Source organism: Anopheles gambiae, chromosome 2 (assembly GCF_943734735.2).
Source record: "Anopheles gambiae chromosome 2, idAnoGambNW_F1_1, whole genome shotgun sequence".
NCBI lineage: Eukaryota > Metazoa > Arthropoda > Insecta > Diptera > Culicidae > Anopheles > Anopheles gambiae.
In genome coordinates this window covers 77,702,596-77,728,708 of record NC_064601.1, presented here as the reverse complement: position 1 = coordinate 77,728,708, position 26,113 = coordinate 77,702,596, and the positions used below count along the sequence as shown (strand labels likewise).

The window sequence follows — 26,113 nt, the reverse complement described above, 5'->3', positions numbered from 1 at the left end:
GGAATGGCTGAACATACCAACCCATTGAACATAATAATAACATTCACGATTTGTCGCCAATCACCTTACGCTCATTAAACTCAAATTGTTTCAACAATTGTTACGGAGCATCGAAACTTGATTATTTCCAATTACTCACACCACTCACACGTTTCGTTCGCCTGCCCGTATGCGGTACAGTGGCAAACTGTATCTTAATCAAGCTTCTGTTACATTCTCGCTCTAAAAGCGAACAGATCTCACCATCATAAAAACCACCACAACTAACCACCCCACTCCCCATCTCCCTCGCTCGGGCGAAGAGTTTCGGGAAGCCTAATAACTGCTAATCGACAATATACGCGCTTCATATGCGACTTTATCGTTTGGCAACGATGTTCCGAGCATGCGAAAGGACTAACAAATGAGGTTGAGCTCAAGGAACGGCAGTATATGCTGCGTAACGACCCTGCACCGGGGGAGGAAAAACATTACATAAAACCCATTTTCTCGGTCATTCAAAATCCATTGCAATTGTTTTGGCTGTCCTATGTTCATTGGCTCTCCTGCTTATTTCGTTGATGAGCCAACAACAAAGCCAACGATTTTCTCCACACATTGCAAGGGTTGTGTTCCGTCCGAGTCGGAGGGGAAATGTAAATGTGCAACCCCTGCGGTGTAGTACATAAAGATGAGCAGATTTGCTATGTTTTAGATCACTTTCTTCGCCGAGTGATCACCAAAAGTATCCAGTTTCCGCAGCGAAACGATCCTAAGTGTACGCAAAAGACGATCTAAAATGCAGCGATGGTGTCCTTCTTCCCCTGCTTTTATGCAATAACTAACACACTCCGCCTCTTTGAAATGAACCCACCGCTAGAAACGCCTTCTTATTGGATGTTGTATATCGGTGCCATATTGAATGAACCCCTGGGGCCATGTGCACAGCTCGAATGAACCACCATCAACAAACAACATTCACACAACGAGAACGGAACAGATGCCGGTTGCTACGTAACAAAAAGGGGTGACAGAGAGTGAAAAGTGTGACTCTTCCGTCTCTGCTGGTGCAAGCTGTCCACAATGTTGAGGTAGCTTTCGTATCGTATCAAACACATCCGTGTGGTCCGTATTTGTTAATGTTTAATGTGGCCATTCAGTATATATTGTAACCATCGAACAGTGTATACGTCGTCGTTGTGCAGAACGGTCTGGCGGTGAGCGTTTGGTGTCTTATCTGGGATGTTGTACATATGATTTAGTTTTGGTGCATCAGAAGGTGTTACCGCACGTGACCCAAGTGCATTTGTACGATTAGTGCTGTGTGTAGATAACACTTACTAGTGATTGTTTGTGCAGGCGAAAAAACAGTGTGTATCGTGACAGAGACGCTGTGATATTGGCCAAAGAAAAAGCTAGTTTTGTGCATCAAAACGATTTAATTCATTATTGCTGGATTGAAGTTTTGCTCAGAATCAAGAATCAATCTAACAGAGTGGCTTTATAGAATGAGCAACCTTGAACCACAACCACAACCGTTGCAGTATAGTATGACCGGTGACACGGATACGACAGATGAGGCGACGGGACGCTTGGCAGATAGTGGTGAGCTTAGTGGCAATACAGTGCCCAACGTGGAGCTGGCGGTGGCACCAGCATCTGATGTAATGTGCAGAAGTACGAAAACCAGCAGCAATGCCAACTCCTTCCGCATTGAAGCCCTGCTGGCTAGCAAGGAGCACGAGAACAACAATAGTACAGGGGCTGATTTATCACCGGCACGCTCAAAGACGAACAACCTGGACCTGATCGCGGATGGGTTTAATCCGAGCGATGATCGCCACTCAAGGTATTTGATGTTTAATTTTTGTTTGTTGTAGTTAAAAGATTCAATGGAATCTTAAAATAGGATTACATCAACTTTACGACGGAGATAATATGGCAACTGGTCACTCCAATTAATGTGAGAAAAGATCAGATCGAGAAATGCTTAACATAGACATTGAAGATGCAGTGAAGACAAGTTTGGATAATATAGAAAAAACGACTACTATACGAACGACTACAAGTAAGCTGCACATAGATTTTTCTGTAATGGGCAGGTTTATATAAAAATATATTTTCCCTTGTATATTTTTTGAAACGTTTTAAGTGAATATACAAACATGATTTACATCACAACAATGTTTCATGTTGAAACAAAAAAAAAAAACATTTGTCTCCGTCTTTTTTCTTTGGAACATTATTTTTATCAACAAACTCTGTGGGTTGTAGCGAAACGCATGAACATTTTTATATTTATACAATCCCAATACAGTAAACAAGAATTTGTAGTACGCTATTACTTTTCATTTAACAGCTTCGGATTTTTTTTGGTAATTTTATATTTTTTAATTAGCGTATGCCAGATAATTATTGATAAACTGCTGTACTGATAAGAAAAAAGCAGATGTTGAAATTATGGAAACGCAAAGATTGTTTGTGAAGAATGTCCTTAGGTGTATTACAATGTTTTTCGGGACACTTGCTAATGAGTAACGTCCACTATTAAGGTCAGGAGTTGGTAGACGATGGCACGGGTTGGTAGACAATGGCGCGATCGCAAAGCGGTTGTACAGTAGGATAATTGATTAATTAATTCCAATGAAAACAGCATTTTTCAACGATCACAAGATGTTTTTCAACAGTACAGCTGTCAGAAATATGTGACATTGGACGAACAATATTTCACCAGCATTGAACAATGCTGTTCTCAATAGAAACTGACCCGGAAAACGGTTCAAATGATAAAATAAAGTTTAGAGTGGGATTTTCTTCTTTTTGGTATAATGATTTACGCGCTCAAACCGGGCTAAACAGGCTTTAGAGGCTTATTATTAAATACTACGCAGCCGGAAAGTCAACCCTTGTTACCGGGGACGATAGAATACGAGGCTTGAACCAATGACGGACATGTTGTTGTTAAGTCGTGCCGGTTGACGACTTTATTATGGGACCGTCCTTCTATAAATGATCACATATTTGTATATTGCGTTAATCAATTAACGTTTTAACGATCATAAAATTTGCATGACTAAATATGCCAATACAATACTATTGGAAATGTGAAAGTAAGAGAATATCACTAACAAGTCGTTCAGAAATATATTTGCTACCTTAGACATATGTTTTATTTCGACATTCTGTCATTTAAAATGCGGATTTAATAATAATTTAACAATCTAAATGATTTTAGAGATGATTTTTGTAAAAGGGGAAAATCGTTGTCTTGGTCGTAAAAGGGCTTAAATTAAATAGTTTGTTTAATCAAATGTCTCTACCACACATCTCCGGTATTACGCTTTAACTTGTACTATTTTTTTTTTTGTAATTTAATTAATTTATACTCACTATATGTAACCGTTTTTAGTTCTAAAAATCGCTATTTAAATAATAAATGCCGTTGGTATAGTGGAATGTAGTATGGGCTTTTAGTTAACAGTTAGTAATACATCGATCCCAGCGTAGAAAATAAGAACGTTCTCGTAACTAAATTTTATTATGTTGAACTTTCCTAAAAAAATAAGCAATACGGCCTTTTTGGACCGTTACTCCCGAATAAAAAAAAAAAAAACTTTCCTAATAAAAGGCGCCCTTCCAACACATACATTTATTATTTCTATAGAGACTTTGAGCCTGTCAGCAATCATTTCGAATATAATATATTAGTTATAGTATATAGTTATAGTAAGGATTGTCAGTCATAGGATTACATATTTATTTAAATACAATTGAAAAATGATTGTGCAATATATCGCAAGAGACAAATTTTGCTTTATATCTACGTCTATACTAAGCGTTAAGATAAAGCATTAAGAAGTTAACATATCTTTTATAAATGATGTTTCGAATATTTAACATTGAATCTGAAGTAGTGCTAACTACAAGAGATGTTACGAAATGGTTTTAAACACAAACAATTAAACAATAAATGGCAAAAACATTGGTTTTTCAAGATAAATACCGTCTCGCTAGTCTATATGCAAACCAAATCGACGTGGATAATCATTTCCTCAAATATGCCTCTCATTTTGCTTATTGTTTCATATCGCCTGCTCCCCTCATCATTGATTCATGATGCCACACAAAATGGCCGCTTGAAAGTAATGGCACTAGTGGCCCAACGGACAAAGTGCTATCCCAAATGGGAAGTTATGTGGGACTACTAGGGGACGCCAAAGTAAGTTCTGTTATGAAATGTAATTAGAGTTTTGGCTCACTCAGGCGTGGTGGGATGGTCGGAAAATGGTGGAAAGCAACCATCCAATTCCATACATAAAGCAGTACGAACGATCAGGTGGAAAACGCGTGGATGAGCAGGAACGAGTAAATGGGAATACAACGAACGAAGCAAAGTGAAAAATAACCAAAGAAATAGCACGCTAACCGTCGGCACTAATTGGCGATTAGTGCTTTTGCTCTGTAGTAAATAATGAGCCCGGGTGCTTTGGAGTGTTCGTTGATTGGAACAAAATTGGAATTGGTACCTTGGTAGTGGGCGGCTAAGTGGCCACGGTTTATGGCCTATTTTGAACAAGGAGGTGAGGAGGGGGGGGGGGGGGGGAGGTTAGCGGAATGGGAAGTGAAATGAATCGACAGTTGAAATGGAAATGGAAGAACTTGAACCGATTTGAAGGATGATTTTTATTTATTTATTGGAGGTTATTTGAGCTATCAAGGAAAAAAACTAAGTTGTTTTAAAAATTTCTTTATACAACATCAAATATTTCTACATTTCTACTAATTTCTATTATTATACAACTAGCAAATAAAGATGTCTTTCGATCATCGAACTGTTGCTGAACCTCATTCAATTATTTCTTTTTCAGACCTTCAAGCCAGTCAGTCTTTTTTAACTCACTGTTTATACTAACGCAGCTTTTTAACATTTTTATGTAAAGCTTGGGTTTGATAAAGAAAGTGTTGTTTTTTTAGTTGCTCTGTTGTTCTTATTTATGTATAAAAAATGGAACAATGTGTTCATATTACAATCACGAATAACTCAGAGCTTCATATAAGTTTTATGGATTCCAAAAGGGAATGATGATAATTGTACATTTTCCTAATACAGTATCTTAAAACTAACATACATTTTCTTCATTTTAATTTATGAAGAAGAAAAAAAATCCATCGTTTCGTTCCCGATAAGCAAGGAAACGAGCTTGATTACTTTTTCATTCCTATGATTGATGGTTCAAACAAGATGATTTGAAGTAAGCGCGCAGAAGATAACATTTACTGATCTCAATATACCGCCAAATGAATTTAATTTCATTACCGTGATTCGACACTGTGGTCGTTTTTAATTAGTGAGATTAGAATTTCGGCACACAAATCAATGAACTCGCACACACTGAAAATTATCAGTCTCGTAATTTCTATTATGATGAGGTTGCTGCTAGCTACTATCAAAGTTACTAATAATATCGATACACTTATCACATGAACAATTCGGACGCGTGTGGACCGCCCGAAAGGTGTGCGTTATCAGCCAAACTTTATCAAAACAGCACCAGCAGCAGCAGCAACACCAGCAAGGAATGTTATTGTGGGATCGTTTAATTACCGTACAGAATGATAACTGAAACACCCATCGTATCGCACAGATTAATCATCGTACAGAGGACAGTAGCAATCACTTACATGACAATTCCAAATTAATTTCCTTACCACACGCTGATTATGTGGCGCACCCGTCAATGCTGATTGATGCTGAAAAACACCGTGACTAGAGTACGGCAAACGGCATAGAGTGCCTACGTGCTGGCAGATAGTTTGATTGGCTTATTATTTCCACATGGACGCCCGATACGCGTCACGTTTTCACACCGGTTGGGCTAATTAATGAGCGTATTTGATAAGTGTGTGTGGGACACTAATTGATGGCGAGGTGAGCTGGTGCTTTTGTTATCATTTTCGGATGCAATTGATGAAAGGTGTGTGATTTTGAAGGGACAGTTATTGAATTAGGGCTTTTGGTAGTTTTGTTACGGTGGCGAGTCTACAGTTTAGAATGTAAAGCGATTATATTAGCTATTTAATAATATTATTTTCTTAATAATTCTTTTCAACAAGAAAAACCATGCTATTTTGAGATGCATAATTGTTTGTTCATAATCTAGCGATTTTCAACCGTGGAGGAATTAATAATAAGATTTGAAAAACGATTTTTCATCCAATAATCATCTGAAGCTGAATATTGTAGATGGTTGTTGAAACTAGAAATTGCAGTGCAGTGCAGGTTTCTGCTTAAACATGTACATAATGTTGCGGTGCTCGTTCAAATAATTAAAATACTCCTGTAAACTCTGTGATTTCAAATTATTTGTTTTGCATAAAAAATCGATAAAACTCGTTCCACCCAAATCTTCTTTTTTCCCAAACTTTGAACCGCTATCGCTTTTGATGGATAGTACTACATAAGCAATAAAGGAGTTGATATGAAATGTATAAGAGTTTTGAAGTTATTAGAAGAATCATGTTCTACTAATTTTATAACGATTTGTCTAAAGCCCATCTTGGCGGGTTTGAGAATCCAAGTGTTACATGTTAAGGGCCGTGATTACACAGGCATTTAAAGCTTAAGAAGAGGAAACTTTAAGGCTTAAGAAGAGAAAAAGAAGAGATCCTACTTGCATCTTACATGGGAGGAAAGCTGCTAAAAGGATAAAAACCACTCTCATAATCCACGGCATGGTTTGTAACTGTCAATTAGTATATAGATGGGTTGATAACGATTTCTACCGATAAAGGATTACATTTTAGTTTTCTTGCTGAAACCATCAGAGAAGCTATAAATACCCTCTACCAGTTATTTAGTCTGCTACAGTGCTGGACACCTTAAGTCAGGCACCTCATATTTTCACCTATTTGTTGACTTTGGGAAATACTGGACAGTTTCTCAGACCATATATTGGAAAACTTTCTTCACGCATCGTAAGAACATTCTTCAGCTATGCTTTTGCCAATAATCAGGCCGATATATTCAAAAATCTCGAAGCACCATGCATAAATGAATGAAAAGGTATTAAATTGATTGCGGCCCACTGAATGTCGGACAGTTTCCATTTTTTAGCAAAATAACCTACGTAGCTTGCCAACATTGAGCAATATCGTTCGAAATTCGAAATAATAATAGTTATTAAAGATCAATCAATTATGTTGGGTAACACTATGTGCGGATTACATAGCCTAGGTCAAGCGCATATGTCTACCAAACAAAAATACATTCAAAATTGCAGACTTCCACCAGAAGTATCATTCAATAATTGTCCCTCACAAATCACACACCTTTCATCTATGGTTCGAATTAGCCAAATGAAGTTGCTTAGTAAGTTTGTTTTTTTTTAAAAGGAAATTATTCAAATCATTTAAAAGTTATTATTTTTTTATGGAAATAGCAAGAATATCGTAATGGTGAAGATTTTGATAGTTTGTCTGCCTAATTGCTAAATTAACACAAGTTAAAGCAGTGCAACAAATTAAGATGCAACACTTTAGGTGATGGCTACCGTAATTATTGAAATATTTGATTCCATGTCTCTAATAACTTATATGAAAAGTAAGATAAGTATTCCTAGATTTGGCATGGATTCATATTATGAAGACATGATGCAACAATTCTAAACCTTGCAAGCTATTACTCAAACTTGCGATAAGCGATTTCCTGGGCGCACAAATGATTGCCTCCGTAATACGTGTCATTTTCAAAATCAGAATCATACATAAAAGCTGTTCGATGGTGCTCAATCTAGCTCACTGTGCTGTGTTCGTTTCATTCTGCTGAACATGTCATGTCCACAATTTATGTATGTAGTCATTTTGCCCATCATCAACGCGTTGTGTACCGTTCACCAAATCCTACAAATCAGTAGAAAAGCCACACACACACACACACAGCATCCAATCTAGCAATCCGAAGGATGTACCTTTCACTTCGCCGAAGGAAAAATGCCTCCCCCGGGAAGGAGGGAAGAAGCGGTTGGCAAATCGAACTCGGGATACTGAACCGAGTCCAACAAATCATTGCGCAATAAACGATACATGCGCATTGTGATTGTGTGCTGAATGCTGGTGGTGATTGCGTTGATCTGCTACTGCCGGGAGGATTGTTGGTGGTGTCTTTCGAGTGCTGCCAACCACTGGGGGGCAAGAACGCCTAGGATGCCGAATACGTACGTACTTATGTACGTGTGTAGGCGTACATGTTTGGAAGCACCCTGCCGTTGCACATAAGATGATTGTTGCGGATTCCATTCTGGCAAGCCCCACGATTGCCGTCTCCGCGCTTTTGTTCCGATATCAAGACGCCATCCATATCGTTATGTTTTTGGGAGCAAGTCAGAAGAGGGCTACGTTTCGCGTTTGCAGACTGCTGCTGCTACTGCTGTCTCTCTTGTTTGCCGTCTGCTTCTATATTTCATTTGCCAATCAACAATTGTTTTGCTCCATGAGAAACAGATCTTGCGATTTATACAGTGGGCTGAAGAAAAGTGACATGTTGATGGGGCACATCGTTCGGGTTGGGGACGGATAAATGGATATGTGAGTGTGTTTGTATCGATGGTAATTGGATCGAATGTGTTATGTTTGTGTACTGTGTCCTAAGGCGAGGGAAAAAAGCACCATGGTGTGGCAAGCGGGACGGCAGCGGTCGGTTGAGTCTGATTTCGAGATTTCGCTAATGTGTTTCTGTTTAAACTTTTGTACCACAGTTGTCGAGAGCATCTCTCCGTTACTAATGCAATCATGCGATGTGATTTGTTTGCTGAGCTGAAAGTATCGGCTTCCAAACATCGAACGAGTTGGAGCGTTCGGGTTGCCATATTTTTGAATTGCCAACACGGGAAACAAACGCATAAATCCTACTTTAATCTGTTTTTGTAAGTTTTATAATCGTCATACATTTGTTGACGACAGGCAATTGAGAAGATTGATTGGAAAATTGTTCAAATCTATAAGACGAGTTTCGTCACGTTCAACGAACCAATAACTAAGTATAGTGAATTTAATTCAAATTACTACAAATTATGCATAAAATGCCGTTTTATGTTTCATTACATTAATGACCTTAATAATTAAACTTTGGAGAACATCAAAATAGATGACTAATTAGCCCTTTTACTACCATGACGGTTGATGAAATTGACGTGTATTGCTTCGTATTTTATCAAAACTAGCTGTACATATAAATCAGTGGTATCCAATCTGTGGTCCGTGGACTACTTGTGGTCCGTGGCGTTAACAGATGTGGTCTGCGAAAGTATTTATTTTTGAATAAGAAAAACTAATTTATATACATATCGTGCAATTTTTTCCCACTATCAACATTAAGTATTAAACAGGCATGTCTAGAATAGGATAAAAACATATTTTTGATCCAGAACGTTTAACTAAGTCTAAAAAAGGCATGCCCTCAATCGATGTGGGCCGCGGCAAATGTATTTTCTATGTCAAGTGGTCCGCGAACCTAAAAAGGTTGGAGAACACTGATATAAATGATAAGGAAAAATTATGTTGCTGACCACTAATGGTTTATTGATCTGTGCCGAAATTCTTGTAGAATCATATTATAAACGTGGAACGGGTAATATGGCTAGTTATGCAGTTCACGCTCAGTAATCTATACTTGATCAAGTGCGAATTATAGAATGACGTTTTGATGTGTTTTTAAAATATAGCTTTTTTGTCTCAGTTTATGAGTTTATTATTACATTACATATATTTTCACGTTGTGCAAAGAAAGCTTGTAAATAAAAAAAATATAAAGGTATTTATTTTTTTAATAAAATATCACCGAACACTGTTCTTCACATGATGTTGGTTGTCAAAAGTGCGGATTATCGAGCGTGCGAATTATTGAGCGTGCGGATTATCGAGCGTATACTGTATGTCAGTCACATATATGCCTTGTGCCAAGTGACAGTGAGCTTGGTAAATCAATTTTATGAACTAACTACCTTATTTCAAAATCTATTTGTGGTTATGATATAATAAAGCTGGCCGTTGGTTCTCATTAAAAAATTGGTTGAAACTACAATAATCTGTTTCCTTAAGTGAATACAATGGAATGAAATGAAAACTAATAATCCAGTTACTGGGTGGATTTTTTGTATGAATGTCTTTAAAATTTCATTTAAATATTATTTTGTTTATGTCTTTCTTTTAATTCCATTTTGATTAATCGTAATAAAATATTCTTAAGTGGCTGGATAATATCTAAAATACAGAAAATCCGCGGGTCCTTTGAAATAAATTATTTAAGTATCTAAAACTACTCACTTCAAGTAAATTTACACGAAAATTAGTTATAATTTGACGCAAAACAGCAAAATTCTACGTTTTGATAGATTTCTTGGTGGTGCACGTGATAATAGCGCATCTTGGGAACATCATGTAGTGTAAAATGTGTCAAAAAAGGCTTGGAAATACATAATAATTAATTCAATTCGCTGTCAAATTTCAAAGTGTCAAATTTCATCATTAAACGATTGCAAAGGGGTTAACCTTCACAACACTGTTCATACATTTTGCTTAACCCCTAACCACAGGGTATTATTTATAACTGATCTACGCTTCAAATAGATACGCAACAATATCGAAAACTTTGCGCCATACGGTGCCGCGCACCAGAAGGGAATGTCAACGCGTCTCCGTACCTCACACGCGACCCGGGAACCAAATACAGCAAACATTGCGTTATCTAAGCGCTATCTGTTTTGCTACTACACCAGTTGATGGGGTGAATCGTTGGTGTAATGTCAGTCTGTGGTGCTATCAGTGGCCCATAATTGTGTCATCGATTGGCCTGACCAGATTTGATTTGATTGACCACAGCAACTAATTTGGTACATCAGTTCGGGAGTACGCCATTGATAAGCAGTGTGGAATGGTTGGCAGTGGGGAGACAACGAGTGGAATATTAAAATGGAATAGATTGTTAAGCAAAGCTGATTACCAGCATCGTACGCATATACAGCGCGGTACACGCGGTGCGAATAATTGATTGATTGATTGAGTGTAAACAACTATACTTTTGCTTAAAACGCTTCCACATTTAAGTTAAGCAAAGTTTCTACACAATTTAAAATGATTGAACATTACAAAGGATTGATAGCATGAAGATATAAACAAAAATCCAAAGGTTCCTTGGCACAGTCATTAAGTCCTGAGACTTGTTTACGTGCATATCATGGGTTCTAACCTCTTATGAACCAAGCTAGCCGAGCCATCCGTGTTATTAATAACACACGTCCAGATAAACGTACAATTTTTAAAAAGCTCGTTTTAATAAGGAGAAAAATAATAAATTTATGTTACTTTTATCTTTATAACAGAAACTATTCAATACCCTTTGAACCTTTGTTAAACAATGCTATTATAGAATGCATACAAATTATGATTAATTTAAAACTAACTTAGTTAACTTGTAACGTTGTGCTTTTATTACCTCATTTTAATTTGCTTTGAGCTGACAAACGTAAAGCTTACTTGAGGCACTGCTTTCCATCGTTTCAGATCCGAATCGACCTTCTCTTCCGACTCCTGCTCATCGATCAATCCTGGCAGTGTGGAACCGCAGGATATAGACGATTGTGCAATGAATCAAATGGCCAAATCGTCCTCGCCCAACCAACACGACTATCTGCCGTTCTATAATCTCTGCCCATCGCAGGTGATCTTCACATCGAACGCGTCCACCTTCGACACACATCCGGCCGTCTGCAATAAAAGCATACCGGTAGGTAACAAAACCCAGCCACGGGTCTTTGCATTCACGTGCCGAGCATGTTTGGCGTGAAAGAATTATGCAAATTGGGCCCATTCGCACACATGAGCTTTTTATGATAATTCTGTATGGTAACAAGGGTGCTGTTTTTCTTCCATTTTTATGCACTGGCAGGTTGACGCTGGGAACCGGTTCCATTTCATGCAGCTACCTCAGCTAGAGCTTCTAAGGCACCACAACATCTACTATCCTCGAATCACGGAGCTTACAGGTACGATAAAACGATAATATGATACACATGGTATGGGCGCCTTCGTCTTCTGCCACAATGACCGGAGCTGTTGGGCTACGTGCAGAGGTTTGCACATTTTGCCCTTTCCATTTTTTTTTGTAACCATTTGGGGTTTGATTGTTACATGTCATAACGAATGAATAAATTTAGCAGAACGTGTTACATTGTTTTGATTGTGTGCGAAACAGCGCATTTTTATATTTGGAAAATCTCGGCAAAATCATAAATGGCCGTTCTTTTGCCACTGCAAAAGGAACAACGACTAGACCTTATGCTAATGCTAGTGGCTTATAACCAAGGTGTTAAAATTATGATTATTCTGATTGGACTAGCGGAAACACTGTAGCAATAGAGCTATAAAAATCGAACCAAATACTTTTACAATAGGACAGATAACCGAATTAAAAATGTTGGATACGCGTATGAATTTAATCGATTTTTTAACTTACTAGTTAATTTGACCCAATTACGGAGTTATGCAAGATAATGTCAACGGTATTTAATAACTTCAGCATGCGTGCAAAGGATTTTTGTAAAATCAACGCAAATTTCAGGGGACTTTTAACAAAAACTCCAATACCTTAATAGAAACTGATTCAGAGCCCATACCGATCCTGGGATAGATCCCGAACGTAAGTCGTTCCTGGAATTTAACAGAACTCATACTGATGCTGGTACTGATTTCAATCCCATACATGTTAGAATTAGTCATGAACCTACACTGGCCTTGGAACTGATCCTAGCCTTTAACTGATCATGACACCATACCGGTCATAGAATTGATCATGTCCCTATATCGTTCCTAGAACTGTTCCCAAAGCTGTACTGGTCTTGGAATTGATCTCACTCTCTCAACTCATACCAGAACTTACACTGAATACACCAGTATGGGGGTCCTAGAACTGATCAACACTCTAATCAGATCCTATAACATATACCTACCAGTACTGGAACTGAACCATTAAGACTGAAAAGTTCATCTTAAGAGACATTTGTGTAAACATTTTGTTGTACAAACACATGTTTATACAGTTTATCAGTTTTTGTTAAAAACTAATCAAATCTTAATGGCACTTAGTTCGGTTTTGTCTAGTCTAGAGATTTTGTACAATGCCCTTCAACGTATGTTGTGTCGCAGAATGCAAAATTGAAGATTTGTTGCAATTTTATCAGCTGTTTTCAACTAGTTTGAATCAGTCTTTCTGTAACATTACAAACACGGCCTATACCCCTGATGGGCTTGAGTCGCAAGAACTTATTGATTACTCATAGTTAGTTCTACGTATGAGATCTATACGGAGCTTGAATCCCCATGTCGGGGTTAGACGGACATATTGTTATGTCGTGCGAGTTGACGACTGTTCCACGGGGCCTATCTGAAGGTCTACATACTGAAAAATACCTTACCATGTAAATGTCAGAAAATACTTTGAATTTTTAGTAAGAATACGTTGTATGGAGTTGCACAAAACTTCCAAATTGTTTGCGAGAATACAAAAATCAAATATAGTTCAATTGTTAGATTGATTGAAACATTGTTAAAACATTACAAAGTAATATTCATCACCGAATTCCGTTGTTAATCGTTAATTCTAAGATAATGCATTGCAGGATATACAGTAAGAAAAACGTGAAAATGTTGCATTATATCACAGCACAACCCTTTCTAGCTCTATCATTGTCATGCACGTAGTGTAATTGAGTTGAATTTATACATCCATAAATTTCATAATTGCAATCACAAGTAAAATCTTTTGCAAATGATCCCCATTTCCACTGAACCCCTGCCCCAAAACGGGAATGCATTGTTTTGATTTATTATTTCAGAACCAGAAGCTTACTGATCGCATTGCTATCCCGCTTCAAAAACCTTAAGCAATCCTGTAAAGCAATCAGCCTCGTTTTGTAGCGAAACATTGACGTTGATATTATTGACATTGCCGATTTCGAGTCGGTTCGGTTTTTGCACAACCCGTCCAAAAACCGTTGGCGGTTGGGGGTTTATTTTGGCGTGTCAGCCAACTTCCCAGCGCACAAAAGTTGAATGATTGATTTTTACACTGTTCAGGGTAAAATAAATCGAGTTATCTCCGAATTTGTTAGCATGATTCCAAACAACCCGCCTACGCAAACACGCGGCCGCACACGCTGCAGGAATTGATATACGCTGCCGTTTGATACCAGGCAAAAAAACCGGTCGTAGTGTTGAGGTTAAGCGAGCTGGTGTGGTTGAATTGTTGACATCAACGTGCTCGTTTTTTTGTTTTTGTTTGTAGTATCATCTTGAAGATAGATCACAACGAACAATGAGGAACTCTGTCCGCCGCAGGAAGGGAAAACAAGCGAGAGGATAAGTAGCTACAATCAAGCAAGTGGTGTGGAAAAATGGTTTCTTTCCTCCACATTAACAAAAAAAAAGAATACGATTGGGCTGGACAGTTTGTTTGGGGACAGGTCTCCTTGTCGTCTGGGCGTCACGTAATGTTGTGATTGTAAATTTGATGCCAGCTCATTGGTATGCTCGTGCAAAGCGATTTGCCATGGTGAATTGAAACAATTCAGTTGAAATATGTTTTATGGTGTAAGTTTTATTTCGACCCTGGTTTTATCGTTACATGCCTCTCATATTAATTGCAGCCTAGTCAACCCTATCACGAAGAGCTTGTAGAGTTATTGGAATTTTGTATAATTTAACCTCCTTAAAACAAATGTTATATTTCTATAATTATATAGTGAGCCAAAAATGCTCTGAAGAAAAAAGATTATTATTAATAAATTATTGATACATTATTATTAATTATTGATAAATTATTTATGACAATTCAGAAAAGCACAGCATGCGAAGTACATATGGTTCATGCGCTGTTATTTAATTATGTCGTTTGTCCTTGGTTCAGTAATTTGTACACATTTTCACCGTTTTCGAGCCCAAATCAACAATGTTCAGCTGCTTTTGAACATTGTTCAAATGTAAGTAAACATTTGACATCCAACTGAAATACTGACGCCTATCTGAACCTTATTCAATCGTTAGCGAAACCCCTAAATTGATCCTTTTGCTGTATGGATTTTTAGAATTTTGTTTGTGCCTGCATGTACAAAAATAGTTTGAATTTATTTGGAAATAATTTCCTCCAATACCTTCAGCATTTGTAATTGACTATTTCTAACAATTTAATTTCAACAACATGAGCGTCGAACAAACAAGCTCGGGTAACTTAAACGTACGTTAATACAAGGGAACGAAAAATTTTAGTTACAATTAAACAATGTTCAGAAAGGCATCAGACTTTCAGTTGGCCGTCAGATGTTTATTTACAGTTGAACAATGTTGCTTAAACAACATCCTTAAAGTTGGTTAATTAAAATGAAAATTAAGCTCGACAACGGTGTATCTCTAATGCCACAATTTAGTTATTTTTTTCGAACATGTTAAGAAAATTTAAGCTAAATGCTATTATTTTTAATAGTTGTATTTACTAATTTATTTTATTTTCCAAACAAAAACGAATATTCATTTATTCCAGAAAAACTAAACAATTAATTCGTTTAATTAATTAATTAACTAATAACATTTAGTGTTTAGCCGGGGCGGTCCCGTGGTATAGTCGTCAACTCGAATGACTCAATATCCTGCCCGTCATGGGTTCAACCCTAGTGTGGACCATCCCCCCGTAGCATGGATTTGACTATTCGGCTACGTGGTAATGAAATAAGTCTCGAAAGCCTGTATAGTAGAGGTGGCTCATACGATTCATTTAACGACCCGACCCGGAGTCGAGTGCGAGCCAGTCGGAATCCATTCCGACCCGTGGGTGCAGCGGTTGCGCTAGGTCGAAGTCGGAATCAAATCCGACCCGCGGGTGCAACGAGTTCGAGTCGACTCGAATGATGAGTAGGTGCGAGAAAGCATAAGCGACTCCGACCCATTGGTGCAGCGAGCTCGTGTCGGGTCGGATTGAACCTACCTTGAATCCACCTTGGCCCAACCCGACCCGAACTAGTTGCACCAACGGGTCGCTTATAATTTCTTGCACCTACCGGAGTTGCACCTAGTGATGGGTAAATACAATTTTTTTCCGGAGTCGGATTGATCCGACTCCGGCACCCCTCGGAGTCGGACTCGGAGTTGCTCCGGACTGTTTAGCGGGGGGGGGGGGGGGGGGGGGGGGTGCGTACGGGAAAACCTTCGGACTCATCGACTCCGAGTCCGGATCACTCCGGATCACTCCGGATTACTCCGGATCACTCCGGACTACTCCGGATCACTCCGGACTACTCCGGATCACTCCGGACTACTCCGGATCACTCCGGATCACTCCGGATCCGGAATGACTGTCCATTATCGTTTAGACAATTCTTGATGAGTTCATTGACTTTCAAGTCGTACATCTAATATGTACGAATCCGGAGTGATCCGGAGTGATCCGGAGTGATCCGGAGTGATCCGGAGTGATCCGGAGTGATCCGGAGTGATCCGGAGTGATCTGGAGTGATCCGGAGTGATCCGGAGTGATCCGGAGTGATCCGGAGTGATCCGGAGTGATCCGGAGTGATCCGGAGTAATCCGGAGTGATCCGGAGTAATCCGGAGTGATCCGGAGTAATCCGGAGTGATCCGGACTGATCCGGACTGATCCGGAGTCGAATCCAGTTATGATCCGGAGCCGGAGTCATATTTTGCGCACCGGAGTCGGAGTTGATCCATGACTCCGCTCCGGATTACCCATCACTAGTTGCACCTACTGATCCTACTTGTACCTTTCAGGTCGATCCGTACGACTCCGGGTCGCTTACGGATGGCTCCGACCCGATAGGTTCGGGTCGACCGGCCCATCACTACTGTATAGGCCGACATGTCCGCGTAGGACGTTACGCCAAACAGAAGAAAACGAATAAAAAGTGTTTTTAGTACTACAAATCCTTTACAATAATATAGGAGTTTACTTACTACTTACTTATAAGGCTCTACAACCGCTTTGCGGTCTTGGCCTGCATCAGGCATGTAAGAAAATTTTACCATGTAAGAAAATCATGATGTAAGGGAAAGACAAACTATGTAAGGGAAAGACAAACAAAAAGATAGTTAATGATAACAAAAGAGCAATCAAAATATATAAATTTCTTAATTTAGTCCAAATTAAGTCTAAATTTAGAATGTTTCGTAAAAAAAAGTTTAATAAATCTACGTGCCACAGCTCGATTCCCAACATTCTCTAATAAAATTCATCACCTTTCCGAATCCGATTCGCTAGACGCACTGAGGGATCAATTTTATTGCAACATGATGCATATTTCTCCATATAATCTTTGCATACACCAGCACATCTGTACACTAGCCACATATGGCGTGCATTTTCCTTCACATCTTTCTCCGCAATTCACACTAATTGATTCCGATTAATCGCACCCCGAAATTAGCCGCCCACGGGTATGCCACTGAACCAGTCCCAATACGGTTAAGAGCATTCCAAAAAAAAAACAACAAATACAAACAGAAACTATAAACACTATGTCCCAGGCCCACAACGCACCCCTGCATGCGCATTCTAACGCGGCGCATTCACTGCACCGGCACCCGTTGAATGTTGGCAGGTTTGCGTGAAAATCATCACCAACTAGATTAGCACGCAGAGCCCAAACAAACATCCTTGCGCTAATCATCGTATCCCACTACCGCGCGTGGTTGAGGGTTGCTACGGAAATTTCCACCATAAGGTGCTGCTACGATCTTTGCGGTATGGTGTGGTGCGCATTTTGACGCTTAGGGCAGGGAAAGTTACCCAACGGAGGAAGCGATAGAGAACGAACGGTTTACCACCGTTTTCGTTCCCTGTTTTTTTTTTTTCTTTGCCTCATTCACCAGATTGGGATACGGTGAAACATCTTCCAACCAGAGGGAACAAGCATACACCAGAAAGGATGACGATAATCCAGCGGAAAACTAAGCAAGTGTGGCGAAAAACCTGTCCTTCTGTCTGTCGCTGTCGTGCACCGTGCATTGGGTTGGTTTCTTTGTGACAGGACGAGGTTTTTCGCTGATGATCCCCTCGTTGACAATCCCCAACAATCAGCGGAACTTAAACGACCACTTGGTCTTTTATTGTCGCCCATTTAGCATCATCGTTTATGTCAGCAAGTAGGCACCGCAAACTGGGGTGGATTGAAAAGTTTGTGGAACAACCGTCTTAAGTGTTGTTTCGAAATTAATTCATGCGCTTTTGTCGTCGTTTAGTGGCAATATTTTTAAAACACTTTAGAGATAAAATTGTTTGCTTTTATATGCAGTTTTAATTTTTATCCTTAATATTTTAAAATTTTAACACATATAATATCATTTTAATCGAAAAAATACCCAATTCACACAAGCTTCGAGGACAATTTGTACCAATGATTTTCTATAAATGTTGCCCATTTTACACTATAATTATTGCAATAATTTCTGCTTCTAACAATTTATAACTTATCACTGCATCGCAATTTGTATGGCAATGAAAGCAAACTATAAACGTCCCTCTTTGCGCAATCTTTGAGTCACTCAGTACCGATCTAACCTGTCAACTAATACACATACACACACGCGCGCGCATCCCTATCGAGGGGAAAATCGGGTCTTACCAGTCTCAACCCAAAACCCAGGGGTTAGGGTAAGCGGCACAAAGTAAATACTTTCGGTTTCAATAATTTGATTGCAGTTAACTAGGGTCACTAATCTTTCCTCGGCTTGCTGGGGATGTTTTTGCCGGTGCTCATTTAATCCACGCACAGCTACGCTCTTTGATTGCACAGCGCGCACACACACGCACGCACACATATACACATATACTATACACCACCCCAAAAGGCACACCAATGAAGCGGGAAAATGCCCCGGGAAAAAGGTATCACCGTATACCACCGTTTAACGCCCTTCCCATTAGAGACGATAGCAATCAAATTAAACAAATTAACTTTGTACAATGACATCTGTTCTATTTACTCTGCACGCTGATAGCGTTTTCGGGCGGATCCCGCTTTCTCACTCTGGCAGCTTCAGTCCGTTGATATTTGTCGATTTTTCCGCCTCTTCTGCTTCTGCTCTTCTGCGTCCTTCGAGGGCAGTAAAACACGCACCGTGCTCTTCGGGTTTGGTTTGTGATTTATGCCAGTTTCCCCCACCGGCTCCCGGCGCCCTCTCGGTTAAGTTTGCTCCGATCACTGCCAAATATGCCGGCCAGGCGACGAATTCGCCCTCTCGAACGAGGAACGTTGCTTCAAAAATTGCTCGCATATGTGCTAACAGACAAATTACTGCTCATCTGATTAGGTACTAATTGAATTATATTCATGGAGGTTTCGCTGCTAGTGGCAGCGGGTGTGGAAGCAGCCCCCGGCCCGGTCACTTCCTCAAGCTGCCTTTCCTCAATTTTCCGCTATCGCACTATCGCTATCGCAGCGCACAAACCGTGTGCCCTTCCCCTTTAAGCCTTATCGCTCACCATCGAATGCTGCAAATGCTGTCTGCGCCAATTAACAGCAGGGGGCTAAGTGTTTACAATCAATTTGATAATTTGATAAATAAAACCAGTCCTTCGGGAAGCGTTCAAGACTTGACGGTAGAAAGAGAGCGAAAAGACAGAGAGAGAGAGAGAGAGAGGTAATGGGCTCGAAGGATACACAGAGAAGGCAAGCTAACAACTTTACGACACCGATGATGACGATGATAACGATGATGATGTAGGTATATGTAGAGCCATTGCACCGCGAACAGCGACCGAACTATGCAATAGATAGCAGGAAACACCCGCTATACCTTGTGCACTTTGCCAAATGCACCTTGCACACATATTAGCCCCTAGATCGAGTGTTTGTTACGAATCGATTAGTGTGTTCGATATGGGGGTCGGTAATAGTTAGTAGCAAGCTTCCAGTCGAGCGTAATATAATTTAACACTTTATGCATCGCATTAATTAGTCACCAGCGCACTCAGTTCAACGAATCGCATGTTTGTTTACAATCAATCGAACTTGCTAATTGCATTCCATCACACGGTGTAATTGATTGTGTGTTTTAATATGAGATAACTTAATTAAAATAACAACAGTTTTGTGTTTGAATTTTAGTTTCGAATGTAATAGCTAAGTTCCATCTGTTCATGGTACTTTGCAAAATTTCAAATTTACATTATATTGTATTAGCAAATATTTAAAACATACAAACACATAATTTAATTTATTGAATTTAATTTTAATTAAATAATAATTTAATTTAATAATTTTAACAATTTGTTGTAAAATATGATACAATATTATCTTAAATTATGATTGTTTTTTAATACTTTATTTGTATTTCACAACCCTTTTCCTTGTACATTTGCATCTGAGGTAGTACAGCTGTACATTTACAATGTCCTTTACCCTAACAGTTGTTAAATTAGATTTATTAAATTCCCTTTATTTTACTATAAATGGGGTAAATGTACCTATAGTGGTGGTAATACCAATAGTGGTGCTATTGCTCTAAAATGCGGTTTATAGGCCAAATTAAAAGTAATTAAGTTATTTAAGTTAGTGTGAAATGTTCTTTAGCCTTTTACAAAGGGTTTAAAAGTTAAATGGGGCCATTCCGTTTCTTAGTGTCCGAAAAATCCATTAGTTTGTGAAATGTGTCAACATTTTTCCAAAATCCTTAGGATTTCATAACGAAACTCATTTTTCTGTTAACGTTCTAAACGACCACATAACCACGCAATTACTAGCATCGTACTGTTTTCACTAAAATAAGCAACAAAAATGAGTTTTATGTAGGTAATTTACCAAAAACAGGCCAAAATTCGGTAATCTGGCAGAATGAAAAATTGACTTCAAATCAAGCACACTCCTCCGGGTGTAGGTTGACGACAGGTGTGATGCAGTACTTTAGTGAATAGTTTCATCAATCAAATTTATACATTTTTTTACGATCAAATTACGCAAAAAACCAATATTATGACAGTAATCCTTGCTATTCATACGAAAACAGCTTATAAACTAAGTTATATTGATATTATACACTGTTTTGAGGCATCCTTGTTTACCACCACTATAGGAACACAATACGACGACTATAGGAACCATACCACCATTATAGGTACAACGAAGCAGTCACAAAAATATGTATTTTTTAGTAAATTTGATGTATTTCAGGGTAAAAATGGTTGTGATTGCGAAGATAAAACATTTTCCGAAACATATGTCTTAAAATATTCAGAAATTGTCCTTCCTGACACTTTAAATCCATTAAAACACATCGGTACCACTACAAATTGCACCACTATTGGTACATTTACCCTATCACCCTTATTCCTTCCGAAAAAAAAATAAATTAATAAAATAGTACCTCTCATTTCAAAAACATAATTTTATTATAGTTTTAAGAAGATGTACTGTATGTTTGATTCAAAATTCGGGAAAAGATACTTTTTAAGAAATTTCTTAACATTTTTTAAATTATAGTAAAACACACTGTCTTCTTTCTGTCTTTCAAAGTCTTACTAATGAAGGATGAAAAAACGTTAAGTTTGGTTTATTTAGCCCTTGGAAATGGCAGACGTTGGTGTTCCTGAGTCTACTGCCAGCATCTTTGGTCCCTTGCAAGTTGAGTTCTGAACTGGTGGAATGCAAGCAAAGGTTGATTTGCCTTGATCAACCAAACAAGATATTGTGAATATTCAACTTACTTATGTAATGCTTGACCAAAAACGCCCTTTCAATTAAACAGTCTTGCGACTATCACTCTTGCGAGATCGCAATCATAATTGTGACATTGGCTATGTGGAAGATGTTTATAGATTGGAAACAAGTGACAGTTGCAGTTTTCTTAAACCTCAAAAGAGCATTTGAAACTATGTCGAGGGAATAATTGAAAGGTTAATTGGTTTTTTGTTAGCAAAAGAGATGAAATATTTTACTAGTTACATTGCATCTAATACAGAATATCTTGCGATGGTAAATTGTCTGAACCTATTGAAAACACCCCTTGGTGCGCTTGTTTCATTCGTAAAAATTTTATTTGAATTGTATATATTTACATGAGATCAAAACGTGCTACCACACTGTAATGTCTACCGCCTTACAACTGCCACGGTAATACATGTTGCTCATAATAAAACTCAGGAAGCAAACGACCAATTTAATATTGACTTTCAGCTACTTGACAAATGGCTTAAGTTAAAAAAAAAACTACAATAAAATGAGAAGCATGCTTATTTCGAACAGGATTCTACAACTTGTCCAAGGATTAGCCAAGACAACATCAACAGTTCTAAATCAATAAAATATCTAGTAGTTGATTGATAATTGACAGCATAATTATAGCCACACTTTGACTGTTTTATTAAAATAATATTAAAAAAAATCAGTGTCGTAAGTAACCTTCATACAGATTCCGACACACGCTATTGATGGAGACTGCGAAAATGGCAATTCGTTTGTCATAGTCGTATTTTGCGATGTTCAGGCAACGCATAGCAAAACATTATGCGTAGTGCTATCTTGAAATGAGTTCAGTCGTTTTAGCCACTGTTTTAATTATTTGAAATGATTCAGAATTAAGGTAATTAATTGTTTTCAGTTTTGAGTGATTCTATAATTCAACAAAATTGAATTTATTTTGCATTGGATATTCCATGTTTAACATACCTATCAAAAATGCATTACCGTCGGAAGATTGCACTTGTCGTTGAAATATTACCCCTATGTTATATGAAGTCATTAAGAGTGCTAGTGAACTTCACATTTATAAACTAAATTCTTAATCACCATCTACTATGGTGAGACTTGACTTTAATTATGTTAAATGTAAGTTAGTTGTTCAGCCGTTCATTTACTCTCTCGTCCTCTTGTTTATGTTTACGAATTTCAAGATTCTATGACTCAATCTGTATTATTTATTCCTTTATTACACACTTTTCTTCTAAACTAAGCACTTATTGATTTTTTTCTTCCAAACGTTAAGGGATTATTTCTAAACATGTTGGTGGAGGGTATATCGTAATATATATAATATATCATATAATGTATTATGTACAGCGTTTAGGTTAAGGATATATTACATAACATTTTGGAGAGGGTATATCATAAAAAAATATAAAATAGTTTTCATTACAGAGTAAGAAGGGAAAGATATTTGTTTAATCTACAGGCGACTTCATTGTAGTTTTTTTTTATTGAACAGATCAACACGCATGTACTTACATTTAATAATAATTGTAAGAGTTAGAGACACAACCGGGGATTCAATTCATGTTTGTTGATACTTTTTTTTTATGTACACGCAATTAATTTGGTATTTTTGACTTATCACTAAATTTTAATGACGATGTCAATCTTTAAAACTGGTCAATTTTAAACTAAATCTTTAATCTTCATCCAATCAATCTGAGATCCAAAGCAGTGTAAGATCCACCACAGTTGCTTAAAATCACTTCTAAAATAGTTGAATAGTTGATTGATTGTAGAGTGTCTTTTGATGATTCCGTACAAAAATTGATCTCCAACATCTATTTGTTTTCTAATGCCACTCATCGAGTTTCGCATCCCATACGAGGATACATCAAGGAAAGCCTATCCCCTTACGCGACAACTGCGCTTAGTTTGGCAATTATTCCAGTCTCTGTTTCCTGTACACAATTCATACTTTTTTCCAGCAAATCATTACAAATATTCTATTATGAATGTAATAACATACAATTCGTAAGGTTTAAAATTATTCAATTAGAAGAAACACCGTAAAACAAAACGCATTCCGTAGCTTTATCCTGAAAGCTGTTAGACTAAACCCGGTTTCCGGTTGAGTCAGATAATGCAAATGTCCTTCGTTCAGTTACATATTTCAAACCAGAGACAAATCTAATTGTTTTACACGGATCATAGTAGAAAATCAACATTTTTGACACTGTTTCTCTGATACTCGAGTCACATAATTGGCCTTAATGACAGTAAACACGTTTTACGACTCTCACGTAAGGATTTTATAAAATAATGTTAGATTTGAAAATAAAAACGAAATAATTATGGTAAATGCAACAAATTGCATTATGTGTATTTTGAAATTTGGAGCTAAATAAGCAATACAGCTTGACCGTTTTTCCTGAAATAATATGTTGCAAAACAAATTTAAATAAAACATTAAACTAAGCATATAACTCTGCACCTATGCATGCTTTGAATTACTTTTACTAACAAATAACATTGACTGTAGCTCTGTAGCACCATAGGAAGAAAATGCCATCCGCTGATACCCTTATTTTCTTTATGTATTGCACATGCACAAGCGCAGTCTCAATTGATCATTTCAATTGTCTTTATCAAAGATGAAGTGGGAGTGGCCAAGTGAATGAATTCTATGGCGCAATCTCACAAACTGCATCGGTTCTGTTTTTGCCCCAAATGCAACACATCCCCCACCCATTGATGCAAGTTTGATTGTAATTACTTTTATGCGTTTGTTATGTGCTGAACTATACAGAAAGCGTACAGTACGTGCGTAATAGCAAGATTGCAAATTTAATGTTGATTTAAATTAATTTTGAACCAAAAAGGAGCAATGTGTCGAATAACTACTAGCAGTGTAATAATAAATAGCAGACAGGGATATTGCAATTTGTGCAGCATTTGCCATCAATTGCAAATGAAGTATTATAAAGTGATTATCATTCAATTTCGACATAGATAACAGATTAGCAGTGCATTAACGTTCTGAAGTCTAAACCGGTTTCAAAATTTGCAAACACTGTGGCAAGGTTCAGGCGACTGCTGGCGACTATGTTGGTTGGACATTTTAATGTGCAAACAAAATTAGTCCAAAGTACTAACACACAGCAGCGGCAGAGAGGAGACGGGGGTGGCAAACGAGAATAAATAAAACTGCACTTAATGTACACCACCCAACATAAACGTTTTCATTTTGTTGATGTTTCTATTTGCGTCCATTTTCCCGGCTGTTTGGTTTAGGACAAAACTCAGTATACGGAAAAGCGCGACGGCCCCGGACAGCGTTCACCTCCCAACAGCTGCTCGAGCTGGAAAAGCAGTTTAAAGTGAGCAAATATTTGTCGCGACCGAAGCGGTACGAGGTGGCCAACAATTTACTGCTCTCTGAAACCCAGGTAAGGTGTAGCGCGGTTTCGCGAGACCACTGGGTCTGTCGGGTTAATACTGGTACTGGCTCGTCTTATTTTTATTTGTTTTTTGTTTTCTATTGTGTCCCATCTGCAGGTTAAAATTTGGTTTCAAAATCGGCGCATGAAGTGGAAACGATCCCGGAAGGTGAACGAATCAAAAAAGTACAGCAACAATAGCAACAACAGTGGCAGCAATAACAACAACACCACCACCACCACCAACAGCAGTAGCAGCAGCAGCAGCAGCAACAGTAACAGCAGCACCAACGGCAGCAGTACAGGTAGTAACAGCAACATTAGTAACCATAGTAACGGCCCGCTCGGGTCCAGTAACGTTAACAGCGCACACAATGGAGGCGGCACCGGTGGCTCCCTGTTGCACGGAAGTGGCAATAAAACGTCCACCGACCACCAAGGCGCGGATGGTGGTCGTCCCTTCAATCGATCAGCCGGTGACCCGGGAAGGACCGACCACTGTACGAGTGGTATGGTGAGCAAGTTGTCCTGCATCCTGGATCATCCGAAGGATAAGCGGGACAGTAATGGCACCGGCAAACAGCACGCGACGGCAGCGACGGCGGCGGCGGCCCTCTTTGTCAATCAGCAGTTTCAGCAGACGGTCGGGGGCGTTGGAGCAGGCAGCCCGAACGACATCGTTGGCGTCGGGCCAGCGTTGTTTGCATGTGATCCACCGAATGGATTAAGTTTTCGGCCTTATGTAACGTAAACGCGGGCGAGGATGGTCAGCGTGCGAAACAGAAACAAAAGCAAGCTAAGAAAAAACGATAAAAAAGGTAACGCAGCAACCACAGCTATCCCTTCCCGTTGCTCCCTTGGCCCAAATGTGGGCAACAGAAAGTGTCTACACTCTAACAACTTGATAGGAGGATTAAGTTAGACGTGGATAAATAAAATAATGATTGGAAATCTCTTA

The 26,113-nt window shown here is 38.5% G+C and overlaps 1 protein-coding gene across 1 annotated transcript; it reads left to right on the top strand.

Annotated features, from left to right (window-relative positions):
• The first annotated feature begins 1,020 nt into the window (after positions 1-1,020).
• Positions 1,021-26,113, top strand: LOC5667286 (homeobox protein Hox-B3). Its single transcript, XM_061644324.1, has 5 exons — positions 1,021-1,828; positions 11,536-11,758; positions 11,921-12,017; positions 25,010-25,164; positions 25,274-26,113. The coding sequence occupies exons 1-5, from the start codon at positions 1,488-1,490 to the stop codon at positions 25,904-25,906; spliced, it is 1,449 nt and encodes a 482-aa protein (XP_061500308.1). The 5' UTR covers positions 1,021-1,487; the 3' UTR covers positions 25,907-26,113.